Source organism: Gymnodraco acuticeps, unplaced genomic scaffold (assembly GCF_902827175.1).
Source record: "Gymnodraco acuticeps unplaced genomic scaffold, fGymAcu1.1, whole genome shotgun sequence".
Lineage (NCBI taxonomy): Eukaryota > Metazoa > Chordata > Actinopteri > Perciformes > Bathydraconidae > Gymnodraco > Gymnodraco acuticeps.
In genome coordinates this window covers 109,377-137,174 of record NW_022992275.1, presented here as the reverse complement: position 1 = coordinate 137,174, position 27,798 = coordinate 109,377, and the positions used below count along the sequence as shown (strand labels likewise).

Sequence of the window (27,798 nt, the reverse complement as noted above, 5' to 3'; positions counted from 1 at the left end):
TTTGTAGTACTGCAGGATCTTCAAACAGCTCAGCAAACCAGCATCGACTGTCTCACTTATAAAAACACATTAGTATGCCATGTTTAGATAGATAGAGTCTGATTGAAGGCAGGCAGCGATGGGTAGATGTGTATAAATGCAAACACAATGTTTTAAAGATAATTAATTGCAGGGGAATAGAGAGGTCATTTCAGATCTTTATTCGCAACACATCCATTCTCAATCCACTTACATCTACTGCTCACCCTTTGCCCCTCCTGTTTTCTACTGTATCGCTTGCATTTTACGTTTTTCATTTCTTCTCCTTTTGGCTTTTCAATCTCCTCCACTATTGTTGTGGTTCTTTTTGTTTCCTCTCTCAAGCAGATCACCCTTAGTTCTTCTTATCGTCCACTCTCTCATTTGAACACAATGTCTTTGTTGTAGACCTCTTCTCTGCCCTGTTTCCTTTGTACCTTTTATTTGAATACTTTCACCAGTTCTGCTGACTCCTCCATTTCCCCAGCATTCGCTCGTCCTTCTCTTCAGTTTCCACCTCAACCCATTAACCCAAGTGTTTTTTTTTGTTTTGTTTACTGATCTGCACATTGTTCATCTTGTTTGGTATGTGTCTATATAGACCTCTGCAGAAAAAACTAAAATAAACGTGTTAAAAAAGACAAACTGTGGAGGATAGAAATCCGCAATAGAGCGGTGCAGGGATGTCTACCCTACTTTATAATTGTCTATTCATAAATCTAATCGCCAGAAGCAAAATGCTAACGTTATGCTATAAACGAACTACAGCAGGGTCGCACGACTTCAACGTCACGTCAAATTAAGATCGATATTCAAAAATACAGGTTAAAAATTGTACAAGTTGAAGCGTTTGTTTTAACAGTTTGCAAGAGCGCAGGTACTTGCTTTCAAGCAGAACAGGGGGGAAAACAAACTTAGCGGGAGTGTTTACGTGTTCGGCGTAATGGCGTACAACGTCCTCGACAACTTCTGTAGTCCTATTCAGCCACTTGTTAACAATCATCGTTTTTCACCAGTGGGGTCACTGCTGATGTATTTAATATTGTAGAACAAAACGTGATCCGTCTCTTGAATTTCCAAAATCCTATGACGAAATCATATTGACTCTGAGACGAGGGAACCCGTAGTGGTAAAATGCTAACTCACTTCCGGGTTTTAGGACTCGTCACTGCACCACTCAATAAGTCAATAAGAAAAGGTCATTTAGCGGAAGCAAAAGCTTACACTAAAGACCAAAAATATTCATTAATATTGTCCACATTTAAATAACTATAGAATAAGCTGCAGTTAAACTCTTCCACGCTTAAATCCTGTCTTCGCTCCACACACTCTAGAAATTGATACCAAAGTAAAATAAGCGCACTTCAAATAACAGAGCTATGCAATAACTTGGCGATTTGCAATCATTTTTAATCAAGTAGTTGATTTGGTACCACATAATGGCTGCCATTGACCAACACAAGCATGAAATAAGTGTTGAAATAAAAGGCCCTCAACATTGTTTATTCAACATATTTCAAACATCACTATTAATTATGTGATGTCTTTCTGAACTAAAATGTCCCTCAACACGCAAATGGGACACCGTTTTTGTCATTTCAAATTAGAAATGTGTACTGTTTACAATCATTTTTGAGGAAGATTTGATGAAGCAGTTTTGGATTGGATGGCCTAGCCTTGCTAGTTTATTCTTCCTCTCCCCCTCTGTCCTTCATTAATTACTCAGTCAGTAGTGGTTGCTCACTGATGGATTCATGGAGGGGCAGGGCTGCTGTGTGTGCTTCCAGATGGTTGCAGAGGGAAGCATTGAATCAGTCTGCCAATAGGCCTTTTCATAGACATGATTAAACTAACTAATTCTATGAAATAAATTAAATTCTGCACCCCCAACCATCCCCTGCAACAAACAACCATGTTCTGAACAAATAAACACACACAAACTCAAGGGATCTGAATGCAACACAATGGAACACATATGGAAAGCACACACACACACACACACACACACACACACACACACACACACACACACACACACACACACACACACACACACACACACACACACACACACACACACACACACACACACACACACACACACACACACACACACACACACACACACACACACACACACACACACACACACACACACGACACACACACACACACACACACAGAGTCACACAAAGTCAATTCTCATCCCAGATTGATACCAATCATGTCACTGCTAATCAGGGTGCTTGGTGAACAAAGCTGTCAGAGGAATCCAATCATATCACAGATGATGGAATCGTTTGCGGAGGATGAGGACAGAAGATGAAGTGCATGGCCGCCAATATGAATCAACTAGTTACTCTCAATTCTACTAAGATGTGAGGAGCATAGTGATAATGTGTTCTAAAAATTATCAAAACACCGTTCTGTAGAGTTATGTACAGTTTAAGAGTTGAAGACATCTTACCACTTGTCTTACAGTCTTTGGTAACTACAGAGATTTGGGAATCCCCCAAACTCGCATCAAGAAGTCACGAGTGTCAGTGGTGACTTTGTGGACATGGAGAGATGTGCAGTCAAAACGTGTAATGGTGGAACCCTAGCACTTGTTTTAATGTTTCTGCTTATTCTTTTGTTTAATCATAAGAAAGTGAGATGAGTAGAGAGCAATTGTAAATGAACACAGCAATCTTACTTTATTTTAGTGTTGTGATAGATTTGCTTGCCGAACCCCCCAATCGCACCCCAATAATTGCAGGACGGGTCAGTTCCTGCATAGATGTGCTACAGTAGGCTACATTATCCTCCTCTTAACCAACCTCGACAGTCTTACTTTCTATCTAGCAACATAGAGGGCAAACTATGTTACTAGCAACTTAAATGACATGGACAAATCGAACAAGACAACAATATCACAATTCCTTTACTTCCCATTCAGTGTTTCAAAAAAGCAATATTGAAAATAAAGTGGCTTTAATAAATACAGTCGCTTTGGCTGTGCCATGTGCCTCCATATGGCTGCACAGGCTGTGTGCCAGTTTGACTATCTAAAAAAAGAATGCCTTTTAATTACATTAAACAAAAACTTGGCATAGCCATATGTTGATATGAACCCCAGACAATATTTAAAAATTCAGTAATTTAACAGATGCTCACACTCACAGCTCTCCAACAAGTTCCAACAAGAAATCCCCAAAAATAATAAAGTATTCAGCGATTCAAAAACATGTTTTTTAACAAGAGCCCACAACCCTGAAGGAGTACTCTTTTACTGCTATAACACATAACTCTCCTCATCAATTACCTTAGCAATCTCTACAAATTGTGCTCAATTAATCAAGTGTGGCATGGTAAGCCTGTAAACAAGTTATCTCTGAATCATCTCTGAAATATAATTGCATTGCATCAAAGCAGATCAAAACATCTCCTCAGTCTTTGGAATCCTTTGGACGGCCAAAAATAATTTAGTTGCGAGCCAAACTTTTCCTGTTGGAGTTATTTGGTAATTACTTTCTTGAATCCCAACTGATCTCATGCCAACCTTTAACCACCAGCAGTCAGTCATTATCACATAGAAATAAATGAAAGATTTCCACCGAAACTGCTATCTATGACCCTGTGCCTGTGGTGCACACCAGTGTTGCCTCTAGCACACAACGCATTTCAAAGTAAGAGTATACTCCTATAAGTCTTGCCTTAAGTCCCTGCAAAAAAAACTTTCTTAACCTTTTGATTTTTGAAATGCAGCTTAATGTTTCGGTCCAGTTGTGGTGTACTCAACCTTTTCAGATACTCTGAGGATTGACGCCTCACTTTGTTCTTGCACACTCACACAAACATGGACATTTTAAAAAGCATACCAAATAATAGTTAGTTCCAGAAGCCCTGATGTAATTTCTTCAGTCCTGCAGAAGCAATCCAGCTCCTGTTTGGGTAACTAACTTCCTCTGGGTTAAACTCTGACATGAATGATACAACAGGTGCTGCAGTGTGCCGAGCAGACACTCGGGCTATGTAGAAAAGAAGAAAAAGGAGATTTAAAAGGAGAAAACAGGAAGGAGAAATAGATTAGCAATGGATAGATGGAGTGTGAGAGGAGAAAAGGTGAAGGGGAATTAGAGATGAGAGGAGATGAGAGGGCACTAGAGGGAGCAAAAAAAGGATTATGAATGGAGCGCGGAAGAGAACATGAAAAATGGAGAAGATGGATGCTCAGAAACGGGGGGGAGGAAAAAGAAAAGGAGGGGATAAAAGTCAAAGAAAAAGGGATTAGGGATGGAGGGATCTCGTGGAAGAGAAATTAGATGGGGAAGGGGACAAGGAAGAGAAGATTAAGGTGGAGTGGTATGCTTTTATCTTCTAGTGTCTGGAGAGCAGACAGTAACCATCCATGCTATGTGTGTGTGTGTGTGTGTGTGTGTGTGTGTGTGTGTGTGTGTGTGTGCGTGCGTGTGTGTGTGAGTGAGTGTGTGTGTGTGCATTTCTGCTTGTGTTGGTTACATCTTGTTAGTCATGATTCTGTGCGTGTCCACCTGTCTGAGTTTGTGTGTGTGTGTGTGTGTGTGTGTGTGTGTGTGTGTGTGTGTGTGTTGGGGGTGTGTGTGTGTGTGTGTGTGTGTGTGTGTGTGTGTGTGTTAGTTTGCTACAGCCTAAATGCCACTCATCTGTCCTGGTTGAGTTACAAAATAAGAAGATACTTCTAAATGCATGACCTTTATTCCTGCAATCCATCCACCTGCTCCTCAGCAGAAGAAGAAGAAGAGAGGGGGAGGATAGAGGACAGAGAGATGGAAGGATGGGAGGAAGGATGGAGGAGTGGAGGTTTTGGGGTTGTTGGGTTCATGGATGGAGGGATGGGATATGGCGGGAAGGGGGGCTGAATACCTAGAGCCGAGCAAATTAAAGTAAAAGCCAAGGATGGATGACAGTGGGGTACATGGTGCATCTGGGAGTCCGGTGAATGAGGAAGAGGGGGGGGGGGGGGGGGGGGGGGCGAGAGAGGAAGAGAGAAGAAGAGTAGGGAAGCAGAGAGAGAGAGAGGAAGGAGAACGGGAAAGAGAGGTGGAGTCGTGACGGTAGGTTGATTTACGGAGGCTTTCCTTTTAATGAAATTGTTTCAGTGACAGAGCCGGTAAAAGGCCCTTAATGGATTGGCTGGCCTAATGTAATGAAATTACTCCCTCTTTCACTACAGAGAGAGGGGAAAAGAATAAAAGAGGACATGGGGAGGAGGGGTGAGGAGGAGGATGGAAGAGAGAAAATGCAATTAATATTTACAGAACAGACAAGCAGGGTGGGCTTTAGCAGCTACGACTCTCTCTCTCTCTCTCCTTCACTGTATCTACCTCTCTCGTCCCTCTCTCTCACGGCGGCCAGTGTGCGTTGGGCGTGCGGCGGGGGAGGAAGGTGATAGGCTGACTCCGGGCAGGCCACTTCAGCGCACTGGTCTCGTCTCCAGCTCTCCTTTTCCTCTCCTGCTCCTCTCAGGGCTGGCCATATCAGCACTGAGGTGAGAGACCTGAGTTTGTGTGCCTCCGTCTGGACCGGGCTTCCCCAGAGTGTGTGTGAGTGTTGGGGGGGGTGTGTGTGTGGGAGAGAGAGTTAACGCCAGTGTCTCCCACCTGCTAACTTAAGCCCACTTACTGGGGTATCACCTCACACACACTCGTTCACGGAACCCTTCATTCGTTAGTCCCACCCCCGGCTGAGCGGACCTTGCAGACTTGCGCCTGACTCTCTCTCATCTCTCTCTCATCTGTGTGTGTGTGTGTGTGTGTTTGTCTGTGTGTGTGTGTGCTCGGTGCAGGCAACTGGACAGCAACCACATCAGCTGCATCGAAGATGGAGCTTTCCGAGCGCTGCGCGATCTGGAGATTCTGTAAGTAGAGAAAAACCCTGGTACTCTCACTCTGACTTCTGCATCTCTCATCCCGTCCTCTCCTCTCTCCCCTCTCCTCTCTCTCATGTGTTTTCTGTAGAGCAGGGGTCTGTCCTGCACTCCCCTCTTCTCCTTATCAGATTTGTTTTCTGTCTTATTCAGTTGCTCATCCTTTCCTGCTTCTTTTTTTTCTTTGCACATCTTTTTCTGAATCCACTTTTCTGTCTCGTTGCTTAATCGTTCTCGTTATATATACGTGTTCTAAATATCTTCAACATAAGAAAAGCTTCAACTTAAACATCATCTTGTTGAGAAATTCATTTTCTTGACACGTTTCTGTGTTGGAATGATCTTTTTGGTATCCTTGCCTATGTGTGTGTGAGCTAAGGTCCACGTCTAAGTGTTTGTGTGAATTGCTTGCAAGGATGAAGCGCAGTGTACCTGTTCATTGACCAGCAAATGTGTTGTCCTTGACTTAATACACTGACACACACACACACACACACACACACACACACACACACACACACACACACACACACACACACACACACACACACACACACACACACACACACACACACACACACACACACACACACACACACACACACACACACAGTGAAGAAAAAGTGCCAGCCACCTGCTGTGGTTTGCACTTTCTCTGCACCATGTGTGCTAGTGCATGCAGGTGATTCCCTCTGTATACGGGGATATGTTGCTGCGTATTTGCTTCCAGCTGTGTGTGATTGAGTGTGTGTGATTGAGTGTGTGTGTAGGTGTGTGCAAGTTTGTGCGTCGGATCTGTCCACATTTTTATAGCTGCTCATTTGTCACTATGCTCAGAGGTGTGACTGTGCAACACACCTCTGTGTCTGCAGGCGCGCATCATTTTGCACAAATGTGTGTGTGTGTGTGTGTGTGTGTGTGTGTGTGTGTGGGTGTGTGTGTGTGTGTGTATCCATGGCTTGCATTTGCTCTCACACAGAGGCAGATGCTGCTTCATTGTGGGTTGTGCCTTTGAATCAAATCCTTAGCTACAGTTCATTACAATAACTAAACTGTCCAAGCATACATTTTTCAACTAAAACATATAAAAGTTAAAATGTCTTGCCTTGATTTTTATAAAGCATTGAGCCAGAAAAAGTAACCTACAGTAATAAGAATGTTCATTTGTTTGTCTAAAGGGTTGTTGGCAAGGCATTTATACGTGTATTTTTGCTTAATATGTCTATTAGAGTAACTGTATAGCAAAAAAGCAGTAGCTGAAGAAAAGAGAAATAAAGACAGAATTGGGCACTTAAAGAAACAAGGGGACAAGCCAGCAGAGGAAACGACAAGATGATTGGAAAAAACGAGCTCAGAAAAAGGAGAGAAATCTGACAGCAGCTCCCAAACCTCGTCTGTCGGTCCCATGTTACATGGAACACGGCTAAATTATGTTCATTCCAAGTGGACATGGTTGAGGTCCGCAGAGAGAGAGCTGCAGGAACAGACTCATCAATCTAAAAATATGGTGTTAAAGTTGACATTTGAACAGGAAAGAGGTTGTTGATTCTCATATTGTGACAATAACCAGCGTTATTCCCAATAATGAAGACCAGAACTCTAATTGGCTGCTTCTGGAGGAAAATATGTCTCATTATCACATAAAGATCTGCACTACCCAGAAGCCTTTTTTCAGACAGGCTTTTTAAGGAAGAGACATTTATGTAAAAATGAATACAATTTATTTTTAGGACATAATTCAAATCAAAGAATTTAAAAATGTGGCTCGCACCAAAATCAATGGTCTTTTTCCAGAATTATATATTAAATGGCAAAAGAAAAATCCTATATAGACAGTTATTGAAAGCATTGTATCAATTACATTTTTTACTGGAAATCACTCTATTTACCATGATGTGATTAAGGACAAGGTTAAACACATTTATCATAATTATATAGAGTAGAACCAATGGATTTGTAATGTGAAAGCTCAGTGAGACCCCAACAGTATCAGCCTCTTCTTGATGGGTGTCGTGCTGTTGTAGGTGTGAGGGTTCCTGGCGCAGTGTGGTACTGCCTAATGTGTTCACATGAATGATTAAAGAGAGCAGGAAACAGAGGAAAATGGTTCAATATATGGCAGCTTACTCTGTGGACCACAGCGAGTCATGGTAAATATTGTAGATGTCTGTGTTGTACTCGAAACACGTCAGCTTTAGTTTACTTGAGATGCTACAATGGAAGGTTTATTTTATCATCTTTCTTTCAGGCTGGTTTTTTACCTTAAGCAACGTTTTTTTATTTCCCTTTCTCATTTTTTTGCTCAGTGCACAAAGGAAGTGATAGGGGCCAGAACGAGGGGGATCGGCAGCGCGAGATACAACAAATTAGCAATTCATAAGAGTCTGACAGCTGAGTGCTCGGCAGGATTTACAATTCACTGTAAATACGCAGCCGTTCCCATTCACAGCAGACAGCATGACAGCACACAGTATATTCACTGAATGTGACGTTTTAATAAAGGCAGGTGTGTGTGTGTGTGTGTGTGTGTGTGTGTGTGTGTGTGTGTGTGTGTGTGTGTGTGTGTGTGTGTGTGTATATGTGTGTTTGTTTGCCTATGTGTGTGCATGCAAGTGATTGTGCTCGTGTGCAAAGGGCATGAATGACAGTAAGCAATTCTGCTGCTGGACTGATCTCCATTTCAAGCATCTTAACACACACACACACACACACATACACCCACACACATACACACACACACACACACACACACACACACACACACACACACACACACACACACACACATACACACACACTCTTGCACAGATGCACAGATGCAGAAATGTTCATACATATGCATACACACTCACATACACACACACACATACACACACTCACATACACACACACATACCCATCTGTTCTGGTCTCGGGTTGCTTTCGTGACCGTAGTGCAAAATGGGTTGATAGAGATACCAGTGATTGGAGGTCATGTGACTGCACCATCAGGTAGGTGTGTGTGTGTGTGCTCATGTCCTGCTATCATTGTGAGAACCATTTGAGTTTGAGTTTTATACCTTTATACAGACAACTAAAGACATGTGTTCTTCTTTTTAAACTGTTTGATATTGTAAAGGGAATAAATGGGTTTCTGCCTGTTGGTGAAACAAAGCAAGTAATATTGAAGATTTCATCTTGGTCTCATAATTGGTATTTTTCACATTTTAAATCAAAAATGTTATGAAATATTTTGGAAGATTAATTAAAAGACCAATTCAAAATGAAAATATGTGTTATTTGAAGCACTAGTTAGGGCACAATTTGAGTTAGGTATGCTTTAGCTGGATATGAATAAGTCAGCATGTGTGTGCCTGCCAAAAACGTGTGTGTTTGGTTGTGTTTCTGTGTGTGTATGTCTATCCATCTGTTTTGTCTGTTCTTTTTTGTGTTTTTTCTCTTAATATTTCAAAGTCACACATGTATGCCTCCACTACTGGTCCAAAGAGTCCAAAAAAAAGGACATGATGGAACTTTAAGATGAAGATAGCTTCTAACGATATATACCTGTGTGTGTGTGTGTGTGTGTGTGTGTTTTCTTTATTTCATTGTAAGCATTCATTAGAAATTGTAAGTGTTTTGTAGAATAGACTATATAGGCTGGAATCCAAATATTTTGTTGTGTGTGTTTGTGTCTGTGTGTGTCAGCCATTTGTGTTAATTTAGTGTGCTAATTGAAAGAAGCACGAAGCTGTGTGTGTGCGCCACCAACACATTTCCACATTAATTAATCTAGTCGTTTTTAATTAGCCGCTGTTTCTTGGTAGACTAGGCTTTATCTGAGCTGCTTAATATGTTTCACAGTAGCAGCGTTGATGAGTCAAAGCTGAATACTGGGGCGTCAGGTTCATTTTAAAATGCTAATGATTGTTTCAGTAATCATGTTGGATTTTATTAAATTAGACAACATTTCAAAATGATGTGGTGTGTTTGAATGGATTTATACAACAGTTGATTACATTTCTATGTATTTGCCATGAAGCTAAAAGGCGTTGTCATTTCACTTTGTGGACAAATTGATTGCCATTTATTGTGTATTGTTCAAAATAGAATTGCAAAGTTAGATTTGAGATTTTTCATTTACATGTACAGAGATCTGAAAGCGTGGTTTTCAATGTTATATGTTCTACTGCTCCTTTGAGATGTACAGAGGGCTTCTCCCTTATGTAAAATACATCATGTATGACATAAAATATATATTAGTCATAATGAGTGAAACATCTCAAAGTTCAGAATAAAGCAGTTTGAATTGCCGTTAACCTTTATATTCTGGTTCAACAGAGGAGTCTCACTTCCCATAGAGGTTTAGGAAGAAAGAGGAATATGACTATAAAGACCCTTTTACATCCACCATTTCCTTTGATATCCTTTACTCTTACAGTATGTCTTTAGATAGTCTCTTTCTGTCTCTGCTCTCGCTTTCATGGCTGCCAGGATGAAAGTGGAGGATCGGTGTTGTAAAAGCAAGCCAGTGTTGGGCTTTGATTTATTTAGACCTAAAAAGGACTGCAGTTACTATTCTGTCCTCTCTTTCTTTTGCCGACAGAGACAAGAAAGATTTGGGCTGAGGTGGAAGGTGTTCACAAAATGGAAAGGGGAAGAAGGAAGGATTCATGTGCAGGGGATGAAAGGAGGAGAGTGGTATTGGTTTTGTAAAAGCAGACACTTTCCTGGACATCATTTATTTATCTGCTGTTTGACATGAGGAAATGGGAGAGGCAATGGTAAGGCAGAAGAAAAGACAGGAAAGAGAGAGATACCTCAGAGATAGAAAGATGCATTAAACAGATACAAGATCAGACAAAGCCAAACACCAGATTAGACAAAATGATGCTCAACGTTGCCATTTATTGAAGTCAGAAACACAAGAGAGGAGTACAGAGACAATCTGAGTAGAAACCAAAGGTGTAGAGCACATCAAAGAGCAAGAGAGAGGGTTTTTTTCTGCAACCAAAAAGCAGTACGAAACAGTTCTGTGACATTAGCGGGTAAAAAAAAGGAAAGACCCGTGATAGAAAATAGATTGAAAGGATCAGAGGAAAGGGAGGAGGGAGGCATTAATTATTGATGGAACAAATGTCTGACTGACTGACTCAATTTGGCCCTTTGTTGTTTCCAGACCACCAAGGCTGTCCGATAGACTCAGAACAGTGTTTATCAAAGTAAGGACCGAGCCCCCGACTGGGTTTTATCAGCCTTAAAACGTTAGAACTAAAACGGTATTAGATTTTGTTCAAGGTACGATTTATACCTTCTTTTTCATTTGAATTGGAAACATGCTTATGTTTCCTATGCTTGTAAGTAGATTAGAAACATTAGATACCTACCGTTCAAATAATAATTAAATAACGTAATTATGTATCAGGATATCGCAATATAGGATTTTCGGGTCCAGCTTGACCCCTCCTGCGGGTCGTCTCTTCCTCTTCTTTAATATCCGTCCAGTCATTTTCCACTGGCCTGTAATGAAGATAAACTCCAATAATGCCACAGTGAAAAATTAAAAAAGGAAATTAGCATGCTCTGGTGATTTTAGGCATGCTCCATTGCCTGGAGATTAGAAAAGCGAGTCCGGGAAATTGCCATTCAATTTCTTAAAGTGACTTTTTGGCTTGTCCACAAGCTAACAAAAGATTACTTGCCAACAGTCACTTTTCGTGACCACAATAATGAATTAACATTGTTGTGTTCTCCAATGGAAACAAGCTTGTAATGTGAGGCTTTGCAACAGAAGCATTGTGTTGCTTCAAACTCAAGGTCAGAGGCTGCTCTATGCACAGCAGGGATAACGTTTTAGAACAAGTCAAAACCAGAGACTTAGCTTCTTCCTGCATCAACTTCAGATCTTCCTGCAACATTAACCACAGAGGCTGATGGACCACTTTGATTAATTGATGGAATGCAGACATTTGGCATTTACTGTTGTGGGTTAATTTGAAACCATGTTGTGCAATTTGAAGCGACACACTGTGTGGGAAAATGAAGAAACACTCTCATGTAGCGTCTCTTAACATCAAGTATCGTGGCTGCCCTTTAGCTGAGTCTCTACCGGTGATAGGTGCGAATGATCAGCACCGTATCTCTTAGAATTACGTTCATATAGGGTGATTCTGAAGTAGATACTTTATGTGTATGCCGACGTAAAGTGCCAACACAGGAATTAGTGTGCCCTTTATGTTGAGAGGTAAGGCAAGTTAGCATTCAGAGATCGAGGAGGTGGATGGCCATTTCATGCTGGAGACGACCAACTAAAGTGAGTTATTTTTGCTTCTCCAACATTAAAGTTTATCTTTTCAATCCTATTTGCTACCACAAATGTTAAAATTCAACAATTCTGCCTGTTATGTCTATGACAGAATTTGTGTAGCACTTAAAAAAGATTTCTCTCTGCAAATGGCAGGTACAGTATATGTTTAACTGAGGGTGAAATATATAGTTTTTATGGTCAAGTTTAGGCAACTAAAGAAATTGGTTAAGCCTAAGATATAAAATGTGCTTTTAATTTACAAAATGATCCGGTTATGTTAAAAATAATTGTTTACATGTAAACTGAAACTATATGAAATGGTATCTGCTCCTTGTTCTTATACAACAAACACAAACATGGCAACAAATCAAGCTGCTAAACCCAGTGTTATTCTTAGATTCAATTCATTGACAATCCTCGGCATGTGTTCTGTGAAGCTCTGCCAGGGATTATGATAATTGATTACGTTACATGAAAACAGATTTGGTTTCAAAGGTATCCGCACTGCAATGCCAAAACCAGTGCCCTTTAAACATAAATGAAAACAGAAACCGTCCCTCTGTCATCGACAAACACAGATATATTCTTACGATTATTTCACTTTAAGTCATGAACACATCGCATGCCAGGGTCTCCCAACATATTCGTCATTAAACACCAATCAGAATCAATGACAGCTGCTCAATTATTCTCAACTAGTGATTTCCCTAATGGTGAATGTTTTTGATGCATGACAGTGGGTATCGTAGTGCTCACTGTTAAACTAAAAGATAATCTTGATTACGTCACAGTTCGTTTCAACTCAACACAAGCTTTTGAAGGCTTTGGAATGAAACCGCTAAAGTTTCTAAACACACTTTGTAACTTGACTTCTAATGCTAATTATTGAAAACAACAAAAACAGAGACTCTTTGCTCTTTGTCTCCATTGCAAAGGTCAGACCCAGGCAAAACAACTGTATGTCCTGAACAGTTTGTACTTAGTAAACAAAGTAAAGGGATTAGTAGGACATCAGATTGATGCATGACTGAAAAATTATCAAGAAACAAAGATGTTCCTACAAACATATCCATTTATTTTTAAGACTCGCTGTCCCCCAAAACACATTGAGAGGAAACTGGAAAAGAGCTCTCTGAAATGCATAACCAAAAAAAAGTACCATGACCGTTAAACCCCACTGTCGGCTTTCCTCCTCATACTTTCATTTTACCTTTTTTCTGAAAGCCTTTAACGGTCTAAGCTGTACTGTATTAGCTATTTCTTGTAAGGCCAATAAACACAGCAGAAGTGGAAATGTAGTTATGAGATAAACACAGTCTTTATATTTGGCAGAGGACCTGCGTGATCCACTTTGTCGGTTTGATTCCCGAGAATTCCTCGTCTTCGCAATCACGTCAGTGCAGATGGTAGGCATTCCTCCTGTAGCGACTAATGACTGAGTGAGTGAGTGTGTTTTCACTCAGAGAGCCAATTTTAATGCTGAGTGCCGTTGTTGAATGCAGGCCAGCCTTCCTCTGCCTTACCCTGATGTGTTTTTTGAATATTATCATATAGAAAAGCAGGAAAAACTGCTATTATCTCCAAATAATGCCATTAAAATGTGGGTACGGTGAAAATGCATTATGTGTCATTATCTTGTTTTGATTATACAACAACGTTTTGGTAGCTTAATTACAGTAAAGTGCTCCTCCTTGATCTGAAGATTTGAACCAATAAGCTAATTTCTCTAACCTTTAGCCTCCAATTAAATCCCCAATTGAACACTTAGTTAAAAATCGTTCTTTAGCGCTTATATTCTTGATTTATTATTCTCTGTTCAGTTACATTTGTCTTCAGCAGAGACATGTTTTACATGATTTGCATTCACAAGGGCAAACCAATCATTGCTAATGCCCTGCGATGTCTCAATCAATAATATATAATCTATTTTAAAACACTTACCACACAGCTAACGCCTGATTTTGAATTCCACTGTGTTTCAGCAAGTGTGTCTGCGTGTGTTTGAATGAGTTAATCCAGTTAGCGCATGTGTCTGCCAGGCCACATCAGAATAAATGATGGGTCCCTGTGTGATGATGAATGGTAATTTTGATTCAACATAACTGGACTAACGAGCGCACTAATGACTCCAACGCTAGCCCGGACAGCTCTCACTCCACGAACCCTCGCCTTGCATCCCAATGAGACGGGAAAAGGGCACCCATACACACACACAGGGGAAAACATGCAGAAGTGTTTTAATAAATGCATGAGTACACAATCATACATTCACTAATGGTTCTGACAGGGAAGCACGTACACAGCCACGTGTGGTCGCTGGGTGCGCATGTGTGTGTGAACACTCGTGAGTACTGGAGAGCAGCGATGTCAGGCTAATGTGAAGCTGATTAATTAATAATTATTCATACGCCCATTTTCAACCGGTTGAATTAGATGCGGTTTTCATTCACTGATCTTTCGACTTGACTTTTTTCTCTACGCTGACAACGAAGATTAATGAAAATAGATGATAAGTACTTGATCATTTTTAGATATTAATAGAATTAATCAGTTTCATTTTTCAAAAAGCGACTCTATCTAAGTCAGAAAATATACTGTAAAGAGGGGGAGTTTTTCAGTGAATCATTTATCTTCAGATCAAAGGTCTATATTTTTCAGGGTGATGGAAATGTAGGGTATGTCCCACAATTTACTGCAAAGTCACTTCACTCTGTAGCTCAAATGAACCCATACTAAGAAATCCACCATTGGCGTTGTACATTACTGCCTATCAAGGCTACAGGTTCTCACATCTTTGTTGAAGGACACGTCCTCCCATGAATATGGGATGTGTATTTAGTATTTGTACATTGCCATTATGGATTTCCGTTGCCAAGTCTTTGCTTTATGCGCAGGCTTGACGGTATCAATAACATGAGAAATCAGACATTATCATAACACCTATAGAAGTGGTTGTGAGCCAAATACTCAATTATTATCTAGTCATTAAGTCTGACTATTGATCATAGCACCTATTTCAAAGCTTAAAAAAGCAAATATGCTTAACTGTCGAGGACTAAATTAAATATCAAATACTGTCAGACTTTGAGGCCATATTTGACCTCTTCTGCAGAACAGCCAACCTTTCTGCTGTTGTTATACAAATATGACATGTGGGACGAGTGGGGATTGAGAGTGAATGACAACGAGAGTGAATAAGAAGCCGGTCAGAAGTAACTGCAAAAACTTCCACTGAACTGAAAGAAATACAATTTTTCAAAAACTACCAGGACAGATGGAAACTGAAGATGTGGCAAAGGGAGACAGGTGAATGGAGGAAAAGGCAATATGGTTATATAAGTAAGATATAAAAAAGGGAGAACTCACACCGCCATTACATGAAATGTCCAGACATGACGCACATACAGACAAACACACACACACACACACACACACACACACACACACACACACACACACACACACACACACACACACACACACACACACACACACACACACACACACAAACACACACAAACACACACACACGCAGGGCCTGAGAAGCAGCACTCTAAAGAGCAGAGGAACGGCTGAATATTTTATGATCACTTTTCTCCATAAAGCAACGCTTTCTGGATGAGGATGTACCACCGAGAGAGTTAGAGTGAGAGAAAGACAAGAAAGTGTGTGTGTGTGTGTGTATGTGTGTGTGTGTGTGTTGTGTCTGTGTGTGTGTGTTTGTGTGTGTGCGCGTGTGTTTGAGAGAGCGAGAGAGTGTCAGGCAGAGTGAAAGTCACCTTGTGGAGCTCCAGTGCACCGAGCAGCTCTATATGTCCCCCCGTATGAAGTATGACAGTCACTGGTGTGCCAAAACCCCTCTGCCACACACACACACACACACACACACACACACACACACACACACACACACACACACACACACACACACACACACACACACACACACACACACACACACACACACACACACACATACACACACACACACACACACACACACACACACACACACACACACACACACACACACCACACACTTTTTTTCAATCCTGTCTGTATTTTACATGTCTTCCTTCTTTTATCTCCTCAATCATTTTGTGTCTGCAGGATTTACCTTTCTTTTCGTCTTACTTCCCCTGTTCTTCGTCTCCTTCTATATTTCCATTTTTATTTTCTCTCTTTGCTTCTTACCACCATTCTAGTGTATTCACACTTGGCATACACCACATCCCTTTCCTCTTATAAATACAATGTTATGTATTGTTAGCCTCTACTCTAAACCTATAGAGTTACACTTCATCAAATCAAGGACAGTCAGTGATCATTCAAGTAAACAGAGAGACCAAACAAAAGAGAAGAGCACGGAGAGAAAGAATGACGTGCATCAAGCTCGTAAGCTTAAGGCATGTATTGTGTTTCCACCCACTGAGCTGTTGACTTCCTCCCTTACTCCTCAAAGATTTTTTTCTGCCAGATGCCAAAACTTTAATGGCTGTAAGTTGAAATAGGATGAATTGGAAAGATACAGGGACTGAACAGCGAGTACTTTTCTAAAGGAAATCATCCCAAACACACATAAAGACAGCCAAAAGTACTCAAAAAGGACATTGCTTATTTTTGGTCGGTTGTGCACACTACATGAGCAAAAGGCACCCTGAGATACACTAAAACATTGAAATGCCACATTAATAATAAATAACCTTTTAGTCACACAGAATTAAATACAAAAACGTAATTTTCTATCAAATGAATTGTTCTCAAGCTTAACACTTCCAGTGTATATTTTATAATATAACATTCCCCCACCAATACATATAATGTTAACCCACAACACTGTCTCAAATCCTCCAAAAAAGATGTCCCTCTCTCTAAATGTAATTATAATAATAGTCTTAGATGTCCACAGTATACCTCCACAATATCTCACCCTAGAATCTTGTTCAAACAGGAAATACATGAACTAGATATAAATGTTTTCAAAATGTCGTTTCATTGTGACTTTATGTCAATAGATTTTTCCAGAAGAAGTTGGGCGTACTGGCCAGTGTCTCTTTCACTAAGAATTAATGGGTTTAAAAGAGGTATTGAATTAGTTTGTTTAAGAAAGCCAAACCAGACAAGATTATTGAGTTTTCATAATGATTAGTTTATAAAGCCAATGGCATACTTTAATATTTCAGTCATTACATTAATTAAAAGAAAGAGATTGAAAGACAGAAAATGGGCAACGTTTTTTTAATGGTCCTTTAATCAGAAAAACAAGTTGGTATGGCTGCAAATAAATTATATATTTGCTGTTTAGTATCTGTTTCAGATAGTGTTATAATGAATTTCCAATAGTTGTTTTTACTCCACTGGTACACCACTCTTAATTAAACAACAGTTAGTGGGTATAGTTGTGTGTGTATGTAAGTGTTCGGTGTGTGTGTGTGTGTGTATGTGTGCACGAAGGCCCCCCCATGTCAGATGATCCGCTGCACCCCCAAATAATGATTGCACTCCTGTGGTCGGGTCCTGCCTCCAGATCTGTCTTATATCCCTGACGAGTGGGCGCTAGATCGAAGCCCCTGAAATGAACCTTTCTTGAACTAAAAGTTTGGTAATACAAAAGCTGATGTGTGTGTGCTTTTCATTCTGTAGAGCTTTCTGAATAAGGGAAATTCACTTTAAGTGGATGCATATTCGACCACATCTTGTTGCAAGTGTGTATCCATTGGTCCGTGTGTGTGTACGTATGTGTGTTAGTGTGTTTGTGTGTCTGTGTGTGTCTGTGCTCACAGAGGGGTCAAAGAAGAGCAGAGGAGTGGAGCTTTTCTGCTGTTCAGTGATTTTGGTTTGGCTGGCCTTTGGCTCAGCCCGCTGACTGCTCGAGTCAGCGAGCTGAGCAGAGCCATCACACACTGGCAACAACAGGCGCCCAAGCGAAGAGGGAGGGTCTGACCTGAGAGAAAAAGGCAAGAAAGAAAGAAGAGATTATGAAACAATTCAGTTTAAGAGAGTTAGAGTCAATAGCAGGCAGGAACATTAAAAAAGATACGTGTACATTTTGTTGGGAGGTAGGTTGATGGGGAAGGAAGGAAAAGAGAAAAGGAAAAAGTAATGCGTAAGGTAATTGCTGTCCTCAAAATAATGACGGGGGTTTTATATGGTTTTTTTCGGGATTAAGAGAAAAATCAGGAGGGTGAACAGGGTGGGGGGATAAGATGACGTGTTGAAGGAGCATGTCCAGTAACTGAGATTAAGAAAAACTGTGACAGTTGATTGTTTCCATTGAAATACTGATGTTAGTTCCAGAAAGCCTTTTCCAGTTTGTTGGTTTGGAAATAGACACAGAGAAAGGGTAATGAAATAATAGCTTTCTCCTAATAAATGTTTAATTTAAAGAGACAATGGCAGCCCAGATATACAAATGCTACACCTATATCTTCACTTTCTGTCCATCTTCATATGTTCTTATAGAGTGTCATGTTAAACACTCTGTAATGAAACAAATAAAACAAACGGGGGGAATATCTTTAAAAGTTTGCCTATGCTACAGGGCAGGGGTTGTTAACAAACGTAAACAGATACCACATTCAGTCTGCAGCAGCAGCAGATTCACACAGAGGAGGGGAATTATAACAAAGCTTTCTGCAGAGGTGGGATTAGCGTCAGATATCAGAAGAGCTCGGTGCCAGCAGTCTGACCCACTCACAATAAATCACATCCCACTGGGTGGCAGGACAGGAAAGAGGAGGATAAATGGTGATGAGGAGGAGGAGGAGGAGGAGGAGGAGGAGGAGGCAAAGCGATTTAAGGTGGAAATCAAGCAGAGTTGAAGACAATTGCGAAAAAGATGACGAGGGAGCAAAAAGGAGAAAGGGAGGCAATCTGCAATCTAATTTGTTCCCGTTTAAGGTGTAATGGTATCATCAGTAGATTTAGATTTGCATCTCTCTTTCCGCCTGTTCTCCCCCTTCCCATATTATTAGTCTCTTATTAGTCTCTTCCTCTTTTCTCTGCCGTCTCCCTTGCTTCTCCATGTCTTGCTTGCAGAATTTCATTTTTGAAAACCCTCAAAGAATTTGTTTTCCATCAGAATACAAGGCTGACATATTGTGAAATATCTGTAAGCAAGAGCCTGGCATTGTCTCCTTCAACACACACACACACACACACACACACACACACACACACACACACACACACACACACACACACACACACACACACACACACACACACACACACACACACACTACTCCGTTTCTCTCTTAATTCTCTTCCATTTCTGCTTCTTGCACACACACATACACACACACACACACACACACACACACACACACACACACACACACACAGCGTTTTTGCCAAACCACATGGATTTGTCCGGTGATAATCACCCTGTATCCTTGTTTTCTCAGTGTCACTTAATTAGATTAAAATCAACATCATCAGATTGTGGTTTGAGGGGCAGCTTTTGTAACTTTAGCTCAATCAGAGCTATAATTGAGACCCCACTTCCAAAAGCCTTGATTTCTCGCAAATATACCCTCATGGTATTTTTATTTGTCACAACTCTTTGCCAACATCTTGGCACATTATTGGTTAGAGTTCCCTTCTTTGTCCATCAGGCAATCTGAAAAGCTTGCAGCGCTCAGCACCTACTGGTCTCAGTGAGGAATAATATAAACATCCATTCGTCAGTTAATTGAAACGTCAATACAGAAAAAAAAATGTTCCTACATTTCAGCTGCGATATCTCCAGTGGAAACAGATTTTAAAATGTCATGGTTTCTTTAAAAAAAATTGTATATTAACTTGGTAAAAAATATGAACATTTCTGAGTTTAGTCTGTGGCAATGATAATTATATCAACCCCCAAGTGCCTTTTTTTTTGGTTAGGGCTGTAAATGGTTGAGCTTTCCCAGGGTGGTTTCCAACGGCAACACTTAGAAAATGTCAATTTTCTCAGAGATGAGAGGAGTAAATGGCACGACTTTGGTTGTGCAAACACTCAAGAGTTCATTAAACTAGCTCCCCACACACTCACATACACACACACACACACACACACACACATGTATGCAACAGCACAAATACACAAATGGACAAAAAAACACCAGGCTGCCAGGGCGAAGCAGTAAAGCATGCATTAACCCCGTGGGAAAGTTCAAATATGAGACAATTCAACCACAAAAAGCCCTTAACTCTTATACCTAAAGGCACTTAAAGCCTGTTTGCAGACCTCATGGCGCTTTAGAGATCCATGTTAAAGTCAACAGTGTCAAAAATCACTTCAATTGGCAAGCTCCTGATCAAAAGAGACACTGAAAGCAAGGGAAAAGCATTTGTACACATATCGCAATCTTTTTCTGTTTCCATGTGCACCCACAAACATATACATTTGTTATACACTTATAAGACTAATTTCATTTACACAGGTATATCCTTGTTTGTCCTTGGCCATTGAATGTGCTGGCTTACACACAGTGATGAACAAAGCACATCACCACACTCACCTACACAACCCAGCTGACACACACCGGCGTATAAAGAAACATTAGGATTACTCATTGAGAAAGAAAACAGACATCCAGCCTCACACACAACAGACACCTACATATTTATCTTAAGAGCTGCCTATAGACAGATATCTTCCCTCCCCCGTCTCTCTCATGGTGAAGGAGTGAGTAGAAAGAGTGAAGAGGTTAAATGATCATGTGACCTGTTCGACTGAAAGAGTGGCACATTTTGCGAGGCTCTCTTTCTCCACACTGAGCGGGTAAATGGTGCGTATGAAGGGGTTAAACAAATTAGTCATTGAAGGAGTGAAGTGTCCGTGCGTTTCCCTTTTGCCTCCTCTGCTGAAGCTGTAATGAGGCCTCCGGGAAGATGCTGAGGGCTCTTCACACAACTCATAAAGGGTCTTTTAGGCCTTTCGATAGTCGGCCCCTTTTCAGTGTCTGTGTGGGAAAATCTCTCCAAGAAAAACAAATTCTTGTTAGAACCCAAGGCAAAAAACAACTGCAGTAAACATGGTACAATGTGTTGTTTCAAGAAAAGAAAATTGGTGTTGGGATGAACGACAAAAGAGTAATAATATATGTTTAATTGATGAGAAAACTGGAAACCATAAGTCTGCCCACAGGAGCAACATCCTGCGCCTCTAAAGGCACGTTGTATCTGGTTTGTTTAAACCTCTTTGGTTTTATGGGGATTTATGTGCCAGGGCACTTGTTCAAAAACAATTCAGGAAGAAACTGTGCCATGCCTCCTTCCAGTCTTTGTGCTAAGCTAAGCTATCTGCTCGCTGTAGCTTTATATTTACGGTACAGACCATACAGGCGGATGTATCAAATTACTCATCCGACTCTGTGCAGTAGTAACTTTTTAAATGGCACTTTCATTTTTTTCAATTCTGAGGCCCGGACATTTTCGTTTGCACAAAAACATGCCTTAAGTTTACCTCAGATAAGCTTTACACAAAAGAAGACACAGATTTTGAAAGCCCCAGGAGGCAAATCCACTCAAAGTGGTGAACAGTGTTAAAACATGAATTGATTTAGCAGAAAATTGTTACTATTTTGAATGCTGATGCAACCAGGACTTAATCCTTTTTCTCTGGACAGCTGCCATTTGTCTAACCATTTAGGTAGGTAATTGCCTAACCTTGCCTTCCTGATGATAAGTCACTGAAATCAATGAAGACGCCTCACACATGTACAGATGTTAGAGGAACTGGTGCTGTTGTGTAAGAGTTTCTTGCAGAGAAGCTCCTAGGTGGATCAGAGACAAATGATGGTATGGTATTCCTCTAAAAAGACCATGATAGAAACATTGTGTGTGTCTGGAATCCTTGTCTTTGATTTCTATATAATGTTTGCAATTATTAGAGGCAGTCTGATCAATCGTAACAGCAATGAAGTTGTAAGTAGGGTCATAAAATTGCTTTGTTGTGCTTTCAGCCTGTGCTCTCATTCCCACAATGGAGTATTGATCGGAGATTTTAGAGTAGGGCCAAACGCACCAGAAGGCTTTTACCCAGGAGGTCTATCTGAAATGAGGCATCAGGTCTTGGAATAAAATATTCCAAGATGATTGCAGAACATTTTAATAAATAATGGTGTTTTATTACACTTGAAGCAATGAAGAAAGCAGTTTTTCAGTATTCTGTGAATTAAGTTTGAAGTATTAAAACTGATGCCCAACGGCAGGATAACTTCTACCCTTTCACATGTATCCTGAACTGTCTGATACACTGTTGCACAAACACTTCTGCTGTGTGTGTATAATCAGAAATGTTATCCAATAAAAGTACTGAACACTAAAATTACAATTCGATACTGCTACATGTTACGATGTGTTTTACATCATGTTTGGTAATTCAGAAATCGGAGCTGTCCCTTTACTCCTTTTTCACAAGACCTTAACTAATGTTAGTGATAACAAGGGAGAATAATCGTATTGAACGTGAAGTCAATATTGGTTGTAATCACAGTCATAAAGTGACATTGTTGTGTTGTGTTTTAGTGGCGGTAGTAATTCAGACATTCAGTCAGTGTATCGATCTGTGTCTGTTAAGGCTGATTGAGCATAATATAGACTAATAGAAAATTCACTTTATTACACGAACACATAGACACACAGAATAAAAGCTCAGACTGTGTGGAGCCAGACTTAAATAGATACAAGTGAACAGAACTCAAGAGCAACCAGAAAAACATAAATACACATGGTCACTACAGTAGCCACATTGTATATAAAATGCCTTCAAATATGTCTGCATAAATTCCCAATATTATCTGGCATGTGGGACAGATTAGACATATATACATGCAATATACAATAAACATATATTTCATCTAACACATTTAACAGGTACAATTGCATGTGATTCGGTATTGATTTCTGTATTTTTTCCCAAATAGTTCAAAGTCAAAGCAGTTTTTAAGAATGTATTATTTAAGGTATTTTTCATGCCTGGCTTCGTATCTATAACCTTAAAAGTAGAGCTGAAGATGTTTGGACCTCTGCAAATAGCCCCTTAATCTTGTGTACGTGTGTGTTTTTTTGTATGAGGGAGGAAGTATTGACGAGTAAGGCTTTGACCTTAGTGTGTAGGCTGCGGCAAAGACACATATGATAACATCCCTCACCCTCCATCTAACACACACACACACACACACAAGTGACACAAACACAAGCACGCAAAAACACACGCACGTACAAACAAAAGCGATAGCATCTCCCTGGTGGGTTGCTTCTAAAGAGTCTCCTCCATCACTGACTGCAGAGGCCCATTTACTGCAACAGTGAGACCACTGCAGCGTAAAAAAGCATGCATGCAGACACACGCAAGCACTGTACATGCTGACTCAAGAATACACACTTAACACACACACATTTGGTTATGTTGACCCACACACGCACATATTCAGGGATCATGGATCTATCCTGCAATAGCGCTGCAGCGGTCACTGCAGCCTTTCTCAAATTAAAAATAAGAAATAGAGCTGAATCAGCATTTTGTATACATTGTATATCGCAAACAGTGTTGGAGTAGGCCTTGAGCTCCTTTTTACCGTGACTGCAAAAACAAAATGTGTTTTTTATTTTTGTTCCTCAGAGCTTTTCTCAAATAATTAATCTGCATGGCAGCCAGCCTCAAGTGAAATGTAAATGTGAGCTCTGTATTAAAATCTAACCATATCATAGTAAAAAATACATTGACCACCTTAAAATAACTGATAATAAATGCAAGCTCTTTGAAGAATATTGTAAGAAACAGACACTTTCAGAGATACTGACTGATGATTGTTTATTAGATTGCCTCAATACTCATAATAAGGATGCATATCAGATATCTGAGTGTCTTTGACAAGCTTATTTAGCGTTTAAATCATGTATCTGTAACTATGTGGCTTCCAACAACTTCAGAATGTAGCAACAATATAAAGCATTGAAGACAATAAACGCTTTTCTCTCAAAGCATAACGTCACTTGGGAACACAGAATGCTAAACGCATTTGTAAGCTGCATCTGCATAGCCAACAACCCAGTGTTCACTGTGTGCTTTTTTGGTGGACGTGCAGTATGTGTAGGGATCTGTTAAGGCTGCAGGATTATAACGTTTAGACAGGCAGAAGGTGGGCTGCAGTGGAAAGTCCCCATCAGACTGATCAGATACTTTACACTGTAAAACCACTGTGAAAGACTTGACTGGAGAACATCCAAGTGTGCAGTATTCAAGCCATTTGTCTGTATTTTAAACCACTTAGTGCCAGTTCGTATCACATCTTTTAATGACATTTCTGTCAGATTTTAAATGCAAACATAATTTATTTTTTAAGGCAAAAGTACACTTTAGTCAAGTACTTATGCTAGTTCAATTTATTTAGCAATTTAACAAAAAGAAAGCAAACTGTGACTCTTTCAAGAAGTTTGTTAAGATGCTTCGCTTTTAATAAACGGTTAACTTCCTGCAACAATTCCCCCTTTGCCAAAATGCACATATTTTTTTACATTACTTCAAATCCAATAGCATCTAAGATTTTTTTAAGAGTGCAGTCATGGCCAGAGGCTGTGTCAAATAAGCTGGGAAAAAACGACCACCATATAAAACATAGTTGCGGACTTCTAAATGATGTTTTTAATGTTTATCTTGGCTTAAGTCAGTCCAGTCGCTACGTTATTAAGGCAGAGAGATGTGGACCGGGGTTAAACAGAGTGAGTGGGAGAATAACTGACAGGGAAATTGCACAGGGAAATTATTATTATTTCACAATTCAATTATATATACTGGGTGGAATCAGCTCTGACAGGGCTGACCATAGCAGCACTCCTAATGTGTGTGTGTGTGTGTGTTTGTGTGTGTGTGTGTGTGTTTGTATGTGTGTTTGTATGTGTGTGTGTGTGTGTGTGTGTGTGTGTGTGTGTGTGTGTGCGTGTGTGTGTGTGTGTGTGTGTATGTGAGATTGAGTGTGAAACTTTATCCGTGTACCAAGGCCACTGAGGCTTTACTGGCAGAGAGGGGAATGTACTGTAGAAAGTGAATCGGAAGAGAGAGAGAATTAAAGAGAAAGAGAAGTAGTAACATCAACAGAGTGAAGCAAAAACAGACTATTTTAAGGCTGAGTGGGTGTTAGTAAAAACACACCAAACCCCCGGTAATGAGCCGTTTTTGAACAGTTATGACGACAGTGCGTAAAACAAACCATCCTTGATTTTTTCGCCGAAATCCAAAACCTCACCGTGGTCACACATTTTGCAGATGCTGTAAAAAAACAAATCCTCTCGTCTTGAATTTGGACCATTTTCCAGAGAGAAAGACAACCTTGTCCTCGTCTGAAAGCATTAAAAACACATTGTCAAACGTGAAAAATGGGTTTCAGTTATAAGAAATGAGCGCTCAGTCTTCATTCGTCCTGAAACAACGACTCTTTGAACACACAAGGTTTCGGGTGGTACGTAAAGTAAACTAACCCTATTTTCTATCCAGAAAAAATTAATGATCCATGATACTTGGGCAAAAACAAAGCACAGTGTTGCACTGGCTTGTGTTGATGTTGGCTCCCAAAAACCACAAGAAAAATAATACCGTAGTATAAATGTAAGAAATCCCTGGATCTCACAATGTTTTCAATGTTGACTTTTCCCTGTAGAAATCTGACCTTATGCCATTTTGACAGCGACACAAGTTATAATGAGAGGTCATTATTTGTTGCTGTGTATTTCTGCCCGAATCAATATGGAAATATAAACAAAACTAATAATACAAAGATCCGTCAGAAAACAGTTTTAAGAATACCATTAACATCCAGTTTATGTATTATTATGTATTGTTTATTGGCACATCTGGCACAAGATGAATACTTTTTTTAGCATTTTCTCCCAATGTTTTCGATTTATTTTTCATTCCTTTTTTTGTGACCAACTTTTTATTGTTTTTTTTTTGTTTGCACTCACAAAGGGACTGATATACACAGATACAAATTATATAGAGACAATAATACAAAAAGAAAAGACAAAGCAAAGCAAATTCTGATGAGTACATGTTGCAAGAAGACCTTGATTTAAATACAACGGCTAAGATCTAAGGTATAATGGTAAAAATCAGAACACAAAACAAAAGATTGTTATAACAACATAAATATTTCGTCGGTTTTTAACATAGTATTTACCCCATAATGTAAATTGTATGCCTTTATCGAGCCTTGTGTTTTGTCATATTGTATTTTTTGTGTGCAATGCTTCAGTCATAAGGGACTTGCTTGTGATCCAATATGTCCCCCCCCCCTTGAGTGTTTTGTATATGCAGCCTTACCAGCCTGTCAATGCAATCTGATCCCCCCTGTGGATTGTTTTGATGGAATAGTCTTTTTTGCATTTTTGTCCCTATGCTCTCATTTCTGTCTCCATTTCTGCACATGAAAATCACAGAGAATCGATAGGTGTAGAATTTCTCCGACACACAGAGTGGGATTGCTTGTGTGTGTATGGGTTTGCTTGTAATGACAGTCAACCTTGTTTTTCATTCCACTTTAGGTCGATACTACATATGAAACAGAGTGTAGTTTATGAGAGAGCTAATAGTCAGAGACAGCAGTGACCTGCTTATGAGTTAGAGATGGAAAAAGCATCAAGGGTGTTTGTTCGTGTGTGTGTGTATGTGTGTGTGTGTTTGTGTGTCTGTGTCTGTGTTTGTGTGTCTGTGTGTGTTCGTGCATCAATAAATTATGAGTTAAAACTCTATGTGATGACTTGGCACGATAGCGGCACCCTGAACAGAAGGTCAGAATTTGCGGATGCAGTGTGTTGCAGTTTTTATGATGTTTGGAATAGTACCATCGATGTTTTTATGATTTCAATTCAAATTAAGTAACATGTATTTATATAACTGAGAATAAAAAATCATGTGTTTTATTTGGTTTTCAAATCCCCTTTATCCTCAGCCCTCATGAAAATCTCCACATTACCAACTTTGGAAAAGCAGCAAAAAATACAATCTATTGTTCAGGAAACATTCATTAAAACAAAAAATGTTTTCAGGCATTTCTAAATGCTTTTCGATTAAACCAAAGTACTGAACTAAATAATTTGAACACTGGCAAACAAATAAAGACTACACATTATTTTGGGTTTACAGTAATATATGGTATTATTGTCCTATGGATAGTTTTACTTTCTCAAACTGTTTAATTTGTGTAATTTTCCACAACTAGAATGGATAAAACTATCCAGTATAACACAAGATAATATTATTGAAAACCCTGAGTCAACATGGTCTTTTGTAGCTGAATATATATTTTTTTGTCTTTTCTTTTCTACCAGCCACCTCAGAATCCCTCAAAATTCATTTTGTGATCCCTTTGGGGAAACCACCTAGATAATGTTTTTTATAAACATAGTTATACACCTTTTACTCTCAAGCTCAAAAATCCCCAAACTTGGATATTTGAGAGGTCAGGGAAAAGGTGACGGGAACTCAAACCTGTATTCTGGATATAATTTAATTGAACTTGCGTCAGAGTTTAGACCGCAGAACTGAAAAGTGGCACTGAGTTTTTATTTTTCTAACAGTCTGTTTTTCTCTTTTCTCCCCCCTTTTCCCTCTCTCTGTTTC

At 39.8% G+C, this 27,798-nt stretch overlaps 1 protein-coding gene across 2 annotated transcripts in view; it reads left to right on the top strand.

Annotated features, from left to right (window-relative positions):
* slit3 (slit homolog 3 (Drosophila)) overlaps positions 1 to 27,798 on the top strand; it is a 235,637-nt gene that overhangs the window by 140,016 nt on the left and 67,823 nt on the right. Inside the window, exons 1-2 of one of the 2 annotated variants that reach the window (XM_034207326.1) lie at positions 5,420 to 5,527; positions 5,825 to 5,896. Coding sequence is in view for 1 of the 2 variants with exons in the window: in XM_034207325.1 (XP_034063216.1) it covers positions 5,825 to 5,896 (72 nt within the window). In the remaining variant the exon portion in view is untranslated. Of the gene's footprint in view, positions 1 to 5,419; positions 5,528 to 5,824; positions 5,897 to 27,798 lie in introns of those variants that run through there. The other variant, XM_034207325.1, reaches the window with a different exon arrangement.